Source organism: Gigantopelta aegis, chromosome 10 (genome assembly GCF_016097555.1).
Source record: "Gigantopelta aegis isolate Gae_Host chromosome 10, Gae_host_genome, whole genome shotgun sequence".
Taxonomy (NCBI): domain Eukaryota; kingdom Metazoa; phylum Mollusca; class Gastropoda; order Neomphalida; family Peltospiridae; genus Gigantopelta; species Gigantopelta aegis.
In genome coordinates this window covers 19,759,100-19,773,254 of record NC_054708.1, presented here as the reverse complement: position 1 = coordinate 19,773,254, position 14,155 = coordinate 19,759,100, and the positions used below count along the sequence as shown (strand labels likewise).

Here is a 14,155-nt window from a genome sequence, read left to right as displayed (position 1 = left end):
CTGACCAACCCACCGACCGACCGACCAACAGACAGACACACAGACACTCACCTCAACACCTTTCTTGTCTCGGAAGCGTTTCCAGACATTTGTGTCCTCTTCTCTTTGGTATTCTAAGAGAAACTTTTTAGCAAACTCTTGGCCCTGGAAAGAAAAATGAATAATTTATTAACAGAGTTCATTAAGCTCTATCTGTTCAAGACTGTTCAATATTAATGTATACTGGTAAGAACACTAATTTTCTTTTTTACCTGTACCCACCAAACCCTGCAATTAAAAAAACGTCCACAGCAAAAAGACATGCCATTGAAAAAAACACCTGAATATAGTGCAGGGCAAAAAAGTGCCATAGAGAATTAAAGACTCCACGGCATTGCTGACTGCTGTAGACAATTGCAGGGGTTACCCACTTTCCATGTTGGTAAGTATATATAGTATAGATCACAAGAAATTATAAACGTAATTGAACATTGTTACTAAGATTCATGTACCTAATAGATAAGTGTAAAAAATAAACCCACATGGAAACATATTATTTATCTAAACAAAGCTTTTGACTGTGTCTTGTTTTAGCTATATGTCTGGCCATTGTAAACACGATTAGAAATATATACATGTACCAACTGATGGATATATGAATTCATAAAACTGAAAACAATCATTAATGTAAAATACACTTCAATGCAGCTTCACTTCAAACATATAAAACTGATATTTTTTTAACACTGATGAGATATATAAAAAACAACTACGCAGCTGCTTCATCTTCATTTCACTCTTTATCGAAAATGCTTTTTTTTTTTACCTGATATTATCTTTCAAAATCCATTTCTGTACAGACTATTTTTTTCAGTAATCAAGCCGAATCAATCTAGTAGTTATTATTTTCAAATAGATATGTACATGATACATGTTAAAAATAAAAGGCCTAATTTAAGAAGCTTGTTTTTCTTAGAGGCAGGTATTTATACATTATAAATGTATGTCGTTAAATGTGTGTAAGACGTAACAGGCTCTGTAAACTCGGCTCAATATCTAATCATAGTCTCCACTTGGTACTACAGTGAAACCTCTCAAAACCAGACCAGTCTCGGTGGCGTCATGGTTAGGCCATCGGTCTACAGGCTGGTAGGTAATGGGTTCGGATCCCAGTCGAGGCATGGGATTTTTAATCCAGATACCGACTCCAAACCCTGAGTGAGTGCTCTGCAACGCTCAATGGGTAGGTGTAAACCACTTGCACTGACCAGTGATCCATAACTGGTTCAACAAAGGCCCTGGTTTGTGCTATCCTGCCTGTGGGAAGGGCTAATAAAAGATCCCTTGCTGCTAATCAGAAAGAGTAGCCCATGTAGTGGCGACAGCGGGTTTCCTCTCAAAATCTGTGTGGTCCTTAACCATATGTCTGACGCCATATAACCATAAATAAAACCAGACTCTCTGTAAACTGAAATTCCCTCAAAACCGGACATTTATCACGGTCCTTTTTCAAAATTCAGTACAGAACTTAACCTCTGTAAACCAAATACCTCTTATCACTGGACATTTTACTTAGTCCTGAGGGTGTCTGGTTTAAAGGGGTTTCACTGTATATAAAAAGGGTTAAGAAAACAAGTGTAAACAGCAATTCTGGAAACAGACAGATGCGTACAGAGACCTACCACAGTAAACAGTAATAATATTGATTTCTGAAGTCTGTGGAGTGTAATAAAAAATGTCTGGCACACTTTATTGTAGTCATGTGGTTTGTTGACTTGTACATGTCAGCATTAACTTCTGTATAATCCTGATACAACCAATCTGTATCAGGCTTTCTTGGATTCCATACTCAGGCAAGCTTACACCTAAACATTCTCACAAAATATGTTTTTAAAAATTGGAACCTCCTGCATTATTTCTTCTCCAAAATTACCCAATCTCCATCAAAATCTAAATAAGCCTCCAACAAGCAAGTAGACGACCAGCGGAGTTCTAATGGACTTGGTTTTGTACAGATTCACAATTTAAGATAAAGCATTTTGAATGGAAATTAAAACCTGTTTAAGCAGTCACCTGTCTTATTAGACCACCTTTCTATTCTTCCTGTTTATTAAAGCAGACCATAGGCTTCATTCATTCATACTTATTTTCATGCTTATAATCCAATTAAGGTTCAAGCACGCTGTCCTAGCCACACATCTCAGCTATCTAGACTGTCTGTTCAGGACAGTGGGTTAATGGTTAATTAGAGAGAAGTTGGTGCAGCAGCCTTACACCTACCCACTGAGTTGTTATACTAACTCTGGGTTTGAGCCAGTATGGGGGTGCGAACCTGGTACCTACCAGCCTTAAGTCTGATGGCTTAACCACTATACCACCGAGGCCAGCTAGTAGACCATGGACTATTTGCTATACACAGCACGAGCATAAGAAAGTGCCAAAAAGTTGGGGGGTGGGGGTGGGGGCACACTTTTATATTTACACACTTTTACACTATTATAAAGCAAAATATCTGAAAAGTGGGAGGCACATTCCCCCCCCCCCCCCCCCCCCCCCAGTTCCGACGCCAGTTATATACACATGTAAATCAGGTACAAGCACTGGTAGTGGGATGTGATGTTCCCATTAGCTGTTCGCTACTTCAACACCTGGTCCATTACACACCCAATTAGCTGTTAGCATGGAGACCAAGGCACATTATAATACATCACGTCTACAGTCCAAACCGTAGCACTCAAATACCTGTAACTGGCTTCATTGGTACGGTGGTTATACACTGCCAGCATTAAGACCAATAAACATTTATGCTGGGTTTGCATCCATGATGCACAGAGTAAGTTTTAAGGGCTTATTTGGGAAAAGTTTAAAGAAGGAAGGAAATGTTTTATTTAACGACGCACTCAACACATTTTATTTACAGTTATATGGCGTCAGACATATGGTTAAGGACCACACAGATATTGAGACAAGAAACCCGCTACTCTTTTCGATTAGCAGCAAGGGATCCTTTTTATGCATCATCCCACAGACAGGATAATACATACCACACCCTTTGTTACCCGGTGGGCCCTTAACGGGGATCAATCCCAGACCAACTGTGCATCAAGCGAACGCTTTACCACTGGGCTGTGTTCTGCCCCCTTGCATCCATGATGCCCAGAGTAAATTTTAAGGGCTCATTTGGGAAAAGTTAAATGTCCTATATATAGTATACTGATTTTTATCTCATTAACCATTAATCTCCCTCCTGCCCTGGAATTGGTTACCGGCATTGCCAGAGACTAAGTCCGGCGTGGGCGTGCCTGAACCTTTGGGATATGCATAGGCACGTAAAAAGAGTTCCCTTCCTTTCCTACCATTAATCTAAGATGTGCCCAGGACCGTGTGTTTAAGCTTTAAAGTTCTTTTGGACATTGACATTAAGTAATGTAGACAAAATTAATATCCCATTTGTTGTAAACTGTGTGTTACAAATCCCCTAGATTTTCAGCTAACTGGTAGATAGGCCTCTTCTTTCTAGTACAATAGGGACGGGACGTAGCCCAGTGGTAAAGTATCTGCTTGATGCACAGTCAGTTAGGGATCGATCTCCGTCAGTGGGCCCAATGGGCTATTTCTCATTCTAGCCAGTGCACCATGACTGGTATATCAACGGCCATGGTATGTGTTATCCTGTCTGTGGGATGGTGCATAAAAAAGATTTCTTGCTACTAATGGAAAAATGTAGCGGGTCCCTATGTCAAAATTACCAGCTGATTATTAATAATCAATGTGTTCTAGTGGTGTCATTAAACAAAACAAACTGTTTCTAGTACAATAATGAATGAATGAATGAATGAATGAATGAATGAATGAATGAATGAATGAATGAATGAATGAATGAATGAATCGATCAATGAATCAATGATTAACAACACCCCAGCACAAAAATACACATCACCTATTGGGTGTCAAACAAAAGTACATATATGAATGTGATTATTCACATTAAATAATTAAATAACAATTGTATCATTCAAGTGCAATACACACATATATCACAGGCACTGATATTCCAGTTGTAGTGCACTGGTTGGGACAGAAAATATCACAGTGATTCACTCAGTTGGAGGAAAAAACGAAGCACTGCAATCTTTAAAATTTCCGATGGCTGCTCTAGCACTGGACTATCTCCATCTGACGATGTCAGTGAAGTGCCAAATTAGTGCCTGGTGAAGAAGTAGAAAAACCTGAACAAAAAATACTTCACCTCACACCAGTGTCAAGGAAAAGGGTATGAAACGGTAATGGAGCTAATAAATAAATGACAACTAAACGCTGTCTCGTAGGAAATGAGGTGTCCCGCTGACCTCTTTGTCACGTCTCCTAATTGCAGTCATAAAACACGGTTTGGTTACCTTTTCATGCGACAGTGCAACAAAGCTGGACAAAAAGAAGTAGAAGAAGAAGAAGAAGAAAAAAAGAAGAAGATAATCCAATTTTCCCTAATCGGTTCAGCCATCATTTTCAAGCCTGAACTGTTCATAAGTTGAAAATATTTCATCATGTAATTAATGGAACAGTCAAGATTTGGTAAGATTAATTATTAGCGACCTGATACAAGTGCTTGTTTGAAGGAATTCAATTTCAAGGTTAAATTGCTTTGGGCTGTAAAAGTGATTAAGCTAAGAGCCAGACAAGTATGTTTCCCCCACAGTGACACAGTCCAAGAGTGACTCACTGATGGCTTCCTCCTTTAAAGTTTAATTTAAATTCACTTTAACTCTTCAGATATTGACACCTCGATGACAGCATGAAACACAAGAAATATCAGCTTTAAATTTGTTGATTTAATATGGCGCATGGAGTCATGTGCATTTTGATGGACTCATGTTTCATGGTTGTGTATCCATGCAAAGAGAGGCTGTATTGTATAGAAGACCAGTCTATTTGTATTAGGAAATGTAATATTCTTTGAAGTTAATACTGTTAGACCCCTGCGCATACTGTAACCTCACCGTGGTGCAGGGGTGTAACATTCTCTTTGAGAATGGCCAATACAGCACAAAATTGAAGTTTTAAGTAAAATTCAGTATCCGTAAAATTCTGTAATATTTGTGTTTTTGCACAGTTCTTTACACTGTTTTTGTTTAAACCTTGAATTTTTATATTGATGTTGATCATCACTTTATTTATTTGCATTACCATAGTTTGACACCCAATAGCCGATGTATTTTTCGTGCTGGGGTGTCATTAAACATTCATTCATGCATTCATTAATACTGTTAGAAGCTATATTTTATAGGACACCAGTCTATCTGTATTTGGACATGCAATAATCTTTAAATGAAAATTATTACTATTATTATAAATTTATATTACCATATTACATATATCTTTAAAAGTTTTAATTGTAAAATTTATTTTTTCGACATCGAACCTTTTTAATTACTTTAGTAATTATGTTCATTTTTGTTTACAAATTTGTCGAGAGCTAAATGATATAGGTTATTTTTAGCTACAGGGACAGGATGTAACTCAATGGTAAAGCACTCACTTGATGCGTGGTTGGTTTGGGATCAATCCCTGTCAGTGGGCCCTACTGTGGTATGTGCTATCCTGTCTTTGGGAGGGAGCATATAAAAGATCCCTTTCTACTAATGGAAAATGTAGCCGGTTTCCTCTCTAAGACTATATGTCACAATTATCAAATGTTTGACATCCATTGGTCGATGATTAGTAAATCAATGTGCTCTAGTGGTGTCATTAAACAAAACAAACAGGGTTTTTGTTTAGCTACATGTATCACAAATAATCTGGTTTAGGAAATTCCTTAAGGTATATATTTAGCTACATGTACAATGCATATACAAAGACTTTCTTGCTATTTCCAAAACTATAAATTTGATACATTCCTTTCCTTATTGTTAAATGAAAGTTTCTTATCTAGTGTCCATATTATCAAAATGGATGGAATTTTAACAGAAAGTAATTTGCAATTTGTGCTGTGATAACTTTTTCATTTAATACTTGTTAATTTACAAAATTACACAAAGCTTTTTTCAGAGCAAATTGTCAATGTTTTTTTTTTTTAATGCCACAATTCGATATCACATTATTTGTCTCTTTTTTTATATCCTTGGTAGCTAATACGCTCTCAACTACATTTGTTCCTAAAATAGCTAAATGACTTTTGTATCTCCTCTGAATAATGGGGCCATAATACGAGATGGCATCAAGTTTATACTGGAGGAAAATTTCATTCCCATGTCTGTTTGGCCTTGTTTTACGCCACAAAAAGTGTGCTGCATTCTGATGAGGGCTGACTCAACAAGACATCACATTTTTCTCCACTTCATCTCCACCTTCTGGCCTTATAAAGTGCAAGACTGCTCTCTATGCTAATACGGTGAGCAAAGCATGCATTTAAGGCATCCCTAATCAAATTGATTGTGAAAAATTAGAGGGAAGAGGCCATCTGTCTACCAGTTTCTGGAATTGGTTTTTGTGTCACTTGGATTAGTGGTGTGATCCATAACGGCCATCTTTAGATTTGTCGCCATGTATCAGCTGCCGATGAACATCCTGAAGGTTTTAGTCAGCTGGTCAGTTGTAATTATCACACAGGTGTTACCAACATAGGTATGAATCATATTCTACCTGGACAATTGGGACAATAATTGTGGTGGGAATAGTATATGGACTCTGAAGGAGATATTGGTGTTAGTGAGAGGAAGGGTTAATTAGAGATATGTTTGTTTGCTATTGTTGTTATTTACATTTTCTGCTGTTAAAACTCAGTCTAGGTTGGATGCAAATCCAGCACATACATACACAAACTTAAGGCTGACCACCATACCAATAAGAATGTTTTAAACATGTGTGGCCCCTTTAGACAGCTGATTAATACCATACAAAATGATGTATGATTAGAAATAATTTGGGAAAGGAAAGGAAGAGATATCAGGGCTCGAATATAACAGCGGCCATGTGGAAAATTGCCAAGGCCCTGAAAATTAAACAGAACCCAACAACCAAACTGGCCATGTCTTATTTTTGCATATTACTCATACTCCTTGAAGTGGGATTTTTTTTTTTAATAAAACCATAAACCTGTTTACACTTCTTTATTCTGAATGGGTGCTGTTATGTTATATTATGTCACTTTGCTTTGTTGCCCTACCTTCTTGCTGCAATACCCTAAAAAAAATCTGAAACAAGTCTAGGTCAAATGGCCTTGCATGCCCTCTCATCTGCCAAATTCAAGGCCTGGGCCCCATTCCACAAAGCGATCTTAGCCCTAAGATCACCTTAAGTGCATAGCTACCTTATGCACTAAGGTGATCTTAGTGCTAAGATTGCTTCATGGAACGGGGCCATGGGATATAACGACACCTCAGCACATTATGAACTGCTGCTATTTGATGTACCAGTAGTGGAGCACAGTGGTTACACAATTTTCGAGACATGTACATGTAACTGCTTAACAGACATGGCAACGTCTGCATGTTTGACAGCAATTTCAGACTGCTGTCATTTACACATGTATACAGTTTTAAAAAAAATACTGACAATGAACTGAAAGTATTCATAACTCCTTCACATGGACACAAAGCCTTTTATGTCCTGAACCAACTCAAGGTGTTGGGAAGATAAAACTGCATTGTTATCTTTAGAGACAAGTTATTGTATCTGATACAAAATAAGATGAACAAACAATGGAAGACGGGAATTTGTTTTTTGTTATCAGGGAATGTTTTTTTATGTTATATAACGCTAGGCATTATGACACAAGAACAGCGTTTCTAAAAGAAATCATAGCCTGACAATATCATGTCGATGGGTACTTGACAAGTGTGCGAGCAAGGCTAGCTCGTGCTATTGCCTCACACAAAGAATCATTGCTTCAAAGGCCCTAATCTTTTTAATGTTGGTTATGCCGGCTCATGAGCAAAATGTTATGGAAGGCGACACAAAAGGCTACTAAACAGTTATGAGTCATCAATATTAATGTCACCAAAGTGAATCTCCTTGCTGCATTTTTGCATGATTACAATGGTGCACCATGGGGATGACCGTTTGAAAAGTTCAACTGTCTATCATAAAATACACAGTTAGTGTTAAAAAGAGTCGGCACCAGGCTTTTGGTGGCATTTGCTAATAACTTCACCTGAATCCATAAAACTTAAATGAGGTTTTAAAGCTGTCTGGGTGGGTTTTTTTTGTGTAATACATGTATTGGCCTTGAATATTTGTATTTCTGGTAATATTAGCAATGGAGCCATGAATACATACAACCACCTATATGGAAAGTGGACATGTTGAACTATAATATGTAATTCAGAAAAGACAGATTGAATAAAAATACTGAAAACAATGTTAACAGAATGAGACATTGCTGAAGTGCTTGGAGTAATAACAAGGGAGCAGGAAGCGACAGGAACAGAACAGACAGCCTCTGACACACAACAAACATGTTCAAAACAGAAAATAAGGATTAAATTATTTATCTATTAATAACTGCCAGGAAATCCGACCTCTAACAGATAGTAACTTAGGCTCGCTGAGTGAATGTGCCTTTTACTAATAGCACAAATCAAACAAATAAAAACAATGATAAAACACACTGATTACACCAAATACCTTTTTCAATTACTTAAAAACATATCAAGAGTTTGTTTCCAAAACATGATATATATATATATATATATATATATATATATATATATATATATATGTATATGACACACACTAATTTCCAAAGTTTGGAGTTAGCAGTAAAAGTATACTGATGCTAGAAACTGTCAGTAATATGACAATTTGGGGACTGGACCTAGCTCAGTGGTAAAGTGTTCGCTTGATACACGGTCGGTCTGGGATCGATCACGGTCGGTGGGCCCATTGGGCTATTTCTCACTCCAGCCAGTACACCACAACTGGTATATCAAAGGCTGTGGTATGCGTTATCCTGTCTGTGGGATGGTGCATATAAAAGATCCCTTGCTGCTAATCAAAAAGAATAGCCCATGAAGTGGCAACAGCGGGTTTCCTCTCTCAATATCTGTGTGGTCCTTAACCATATGTCCGATGCCATATAACCGTAAATAAAATGTGTTGAATGCATCGTTAAATAAAACATTTCCTAATATGACAATTTACTGTCAAAATGCAATCTATGCCCATTTGCAACAACTCAGTAAACTCAGGAATCTAAAAAGCATTCACCTAAAGTATACACTTTTCTTTTGATATTTTAAGAAGATATCATTCTACTGAGCTAAATTTGCTCTTCTCTAGAGTACAAGAAACAATTCCATTTTTCATCCTTTTGTAGTTGGTTTGAGGTGAGGTCATTTTTCATGGGCAGCTCTTAAAATTGATCTCGGGTAATCACTAAATTAGCCCCATTTCCTGCCTGGAATTAAGACTGCCAACTCGATGTCAGATAGTATGACCTTTCACTACGTTCACTTAGCATGATGAGAACTCTGTTTTAGAGGAGCTTTTACAACAAGTCAAAGATAAATCATGTTAACTGTGCAATAATTTAAAATATATTTTTCCATTTGAATTTTATTTTGTAACTCTTAAACAGAACAGTGTATATGTATGTATCTATTTGTTCTTATCATGTACATACTTTGGGGTTTTAGAAAATACTCACTGACCTACGTGCCCAGAACTCAAACTTAAAGGGACATACCCTAGTTTTTAAAAACTAAGGCATATTATTTTTACTATTATAGCCGTTTTTGATAACTGAAATCATACTTTACTTAGATTTTATTGTTTAAATTATCAATTTCCGTACATTCGAAGTGTTTTTGGTCAACCTGATGTTTTTAATATCACAAAATGCATTTCTCATATTTTTCAAAACGCATGTGCGTGTGAGAAGTAACAGTTATGGAGTCAGGTTGTAGTCTATTTTTAGAGGTTATTTCACCATTTCAAAGTCACAGACTCATGTTTCACTCAATTATAACTTTATCCAAATGTGTTACAGGTTTGTAGATTTACTAAACTTAGTGTTACTTTTCATGGGTTGAGACTAGGATCTGTCCCTTTAACAGTGGCACCATAACTGCAGTATTAATTGTCACAGGTCAGAGATTCTGCCAATGCCAGTTTTGTACCACTGAATAAAACATAATGCCACTGGCTAAAGGCATACTTTTTTTCATTTTGTTTTTACAAAACAAAGAAATGTTTTATTTAACAACACGCTCAACACATTTTATTTACGGTTATATAGCGTCAGACATATGGTTAAGGACCACACAGATTTGGAGAGGAAACCCGCTGTCGCCACTACATGGGCTACTCTTTCTGATTAGCAGCAAGGGATCTTTTATTTGCACTTCCCACAGGCAGGATAGCACAAACCATGGCCTTTGTTGAACCAGTTATGGATCACTGGTCGGTGCAAGTGGTTTACACCTACCCATTGAGCCTTGCGGAGCACTCACTCAGGGTTTGGAGTCGGTATCTGGATTAAAAATCCCATGCCTCAACTGGGATCCGAACCCAGTACCTACCAACCTGTAGACCGATGGCCTAACCACGATGTCACCTATACCGGTATTTTATAAAAGTTACTGGTTTAAAATTGTTGTAGACAGCAAGAACCTTTCAAAACTGCCATAGGTAACAAATGGTTAAGTTCTTAAAGTCTTAAGAAGACAGGTTCACATAGAATGGTGTAATAAATTCACAGGTTGCTAATCTTTCTGCATGCACTTCAAGCTACTGTGGCTCTCTGCAAGCTGTCAGGCTCCTAAATATAAGTAGTTAAGGAACATATCCAAAAGATAAAGTGAAAAAAACTCATGTACACACTCATGTGGAAAGCAACTTTCAGTCAACCCATTAGCACCACTCCAATCTGCTCATTAAAACGAATGCTGCCACACACTAAACTGAACATTCTTGGCATGATTTCATAATATCCTGTTCATATGGAGTCAGCAGTGTGCCGTTTAAATGTACACTCATGCCTAATATTTTCTAGTAGTAGTGGTAGCAGTAGCAAATAGTAGTAGAGGTAGTAGTACTAGCAATAGTAGTAGTAGTAGTAGTTTCTGTTGTAGTTATTAAAAATATATATTACACTACTAGTAGTACAATATACTAAGAATGGCATTAATAATAGTATGATGATGAAGATGAAGAAGATGAAGATGAAGATGAAGATGAAGATGAAGATGAAGATGAAGATGAAGATGATGATGATGATGAAGATGAAGAAGATGAAGATGAAGATGAAGGAGATAATTGTATGATGATGATAATGATGATGACTAAAACATGCAAATTTATCTTTGCAATTTATCAAACATGAATTTTTTTTCAAACTATAAAGCAATCAGTCTTGACAGACTTAATTTTATAGACTTCTGAAGAAGACTGCAATTTCTTCATAAAATTTAGATAATGCCTCTTTTTTTTCCCCCATTTCATTTATGAGGCTATTCAAAATTGAACTGTCCCTTTGTACGAAGGGTCCTTACACCGAATACACTTTTGTTTACAGCACTGCATTTACAAATAGCCTATAAAATAATAACAAAGCATAGCAATCCATTTACAAAGAAGCCTATAAAACACTAGCAAATGTCCTGAAAACCCCAATCACCTGTAATGTATAATAACAATCGTCTTCAGATAAGCAAAGAATTTTAGCCAGCCCTGTCTTTGTAAAGGTCATCTCTTGCAGCAGAACCGTTACAAATAATTTTCAAATCAGAGTTAAATTTTATCAAGCTCTTGAAATGCCAACAGAATAGGAGAAAAGATCTGAGGCAATGACATTTGTAGAATACATCAAAGGCAGGCCAGCTCGCTCACTTTGGATGGCGCCAGTCCATTATCTTACAAATAAAATGCTACTTTCACGGGTTACATGATGCCTACGAGAAGACCAGATAATGCAAATGAGAACTGTTGCATTCATTGGCCATGCAAAATGTCATCAATCCAATTAAATGTTCTGCCTGGAAACACTAACTATCAAGGATAGCATGACTCTCCAACAGAGAGTGTTACACTCGGGCAGACAAAAGTAGTCACAGCCATAATGCTGACTGACTAAAAGCTTTGATTTTTCATGATGATAATAATCACAGCTTCCGGTTCATTCTGCAGGCTGGCACCAAGAAATGTAACATATTGGTTATTTATCTGACATGTGTATGTAAAGAATGTAGCAACAGTTCAAACTACTGAATTTTATTTCAACAGGTCATCAAAAGCATTTCATGACTACAAGTAAAAAAAGTGATGATGTCATTTTCAATTTGTTACAATGACATAATGCATCCACTGACACAATAATACATATATTGTTTTATAATGAAAGACCAACACACAATTCCACTCAAATAAAACAATAACAGGTATCTTTTATCAAATTAATACAATGTCGCAAATTCACAATGAACTGGCGGTTTTTAAAACCAGGAGTTACTTAAACATTCTAAATCTTGTCAAGTTTTTTTTATATTTTCCATGATAATTTTAAACATTTGAAGAAAATAACAGAAGTCTATTTAAAGACTTCACCAATTTTATTTGTATAATTCAATGGGTCCATGCATTCATTGTGAGACAGGAGAGCTGATAAAGGCAAACCAAGTATTTTTATTATTGACAACATTGTTAGTCACCAACAGTGCCATTAAGAAGATCGAATCACATGAAGAGTTCTACTCAGGGAGTCACTCATCTCCCAAGGGGCCCAAACAAGACATGGTGATTGGTCAGGCTGAGCTGTGCCCTGCAGTTAGGGATAACAAGTCATGTGTCTATGGTCTAATTAAAGGCTGGATTGTGTTAATGATGAATAGTATTCTGGTGGGCATCTGAGAGAGGCTGTCAAAAGCAAACAGATGAGGCGTCCAAAACAATATGTGTTAATGCCATCAGGAGATGGACAGACCACAGACGGTGGTCATTGACCCCAAGGGATTAAAACTCCAGCATTGTGCCCAGATGAGATTACTAAGTGATTTGTATTCCAAAAACACACATGTAAAAATAGAGATTTCAGAAATACAGTTCAGCTTTGTTTTATGTTGACAAATCTTTTAACTTAAGAAATTATTTTATTCAAAATTTGAGAGTGAAAACATATACTTACAGTTAATATAAATATGCTGACTGATTAAAGCAGACATTTCCCTCCCTGTCAGTTTATTACATTACATTTATTCAAGTGTTTGTACAACAGTCTGTACAAATGTCCTTCAGCCAATGATTTACAGTGTTCAACAAATCTGTACTTATGTATAACTTCAATATTTTTATGCAATAATTTAAAGATGATGATATATAACAATTTAATATAACTAGAAGAATGTTTTTTTTTAAATGTAAGTACTATAAAAAGTTAACCGTAACATCTTCACTTATAATGTTAGCATCTAAATAATTAAACTACATAATTAGACAGATTTGTTAGTTTATCAAACAGCATTATGCAAACAATTATTAACAATTAGTGCCATGGACCAGTTAGTTAAAATGGTCTAAATTGATTTAAACAATTTCTAACCTAATCTCTGAAATGCTAAACCTGAAACAAGCTCAGCAGGGGAAGTCCCTGCCAATCAAGACCTGTACCATATAGCCCACACTGAGGGGTACCTCAGGGAAATGAGCACTGCATTGGCTGAACCGATAATGTAATTAATAATGGACAGGTATCAATCATGCTGCATAACAAGCTCCAATTATAATATGATAGGCAATGTCTGGGGTACAGTTAAAAAATAAACCAAATTAAAGTTCAGTCTTGGGAGTGGCAGGTCCTCCTACAGACAGTATGATGTGCCATCGTGGGGAGTGGGAGTCCTGTTAAAGATGAATAACCTGACAGTGATTCATGGAAAAAGTCAAGACCTTGTCCCAAAAAAACAATAGACCTGCTGAGTTTAGAAATATGATTTTGAATGAGATGGTTTTATCATTTATATTGCATTAGTGTTATTAATTGTCATTTCAATCAATTTTTCTTGTTTTTCAACCAATATTCAGCTACATGTACCTATCAACACATGATGCAAATAAAAGATCCCTTGTGACTAATAAAATAGAGTAGCCCATGGATTGGTGGCAGTGGATTTCCTCTCTAATTGTCTCTGTGGTCCTGAGCCATATGTCTGACACCATTTAACATTAGATAAAATGCGTTGAGTGT

The 14,155-nt window shown here is 36.6% G+C and overlaps 1 protein-coding gene across 2 annotated transcripts in view; it reads right to left on the bottom strand.

Moving 5' to 3' along the window:
- Nucleotides 1–14,155, bottom strand: part of LOC121382741 (discoidin domain-containing receptor 2-like) — a 181,164-nt gene that overhangs the window by 39,834 nt on the left and 127,175 nt on the right. For both annotated transcript variants that reach the window (XM_041512313.1, XM_041512314.1), the window contains exon 4: nt 52–144. In XM_041512313.1, coding sequence (XP_041368247.1) covers nt 52–144 — 93 coding nt within the window. The remainder of the gene's footprint in view (nt 1–51; nt 145–14,155) is intronic.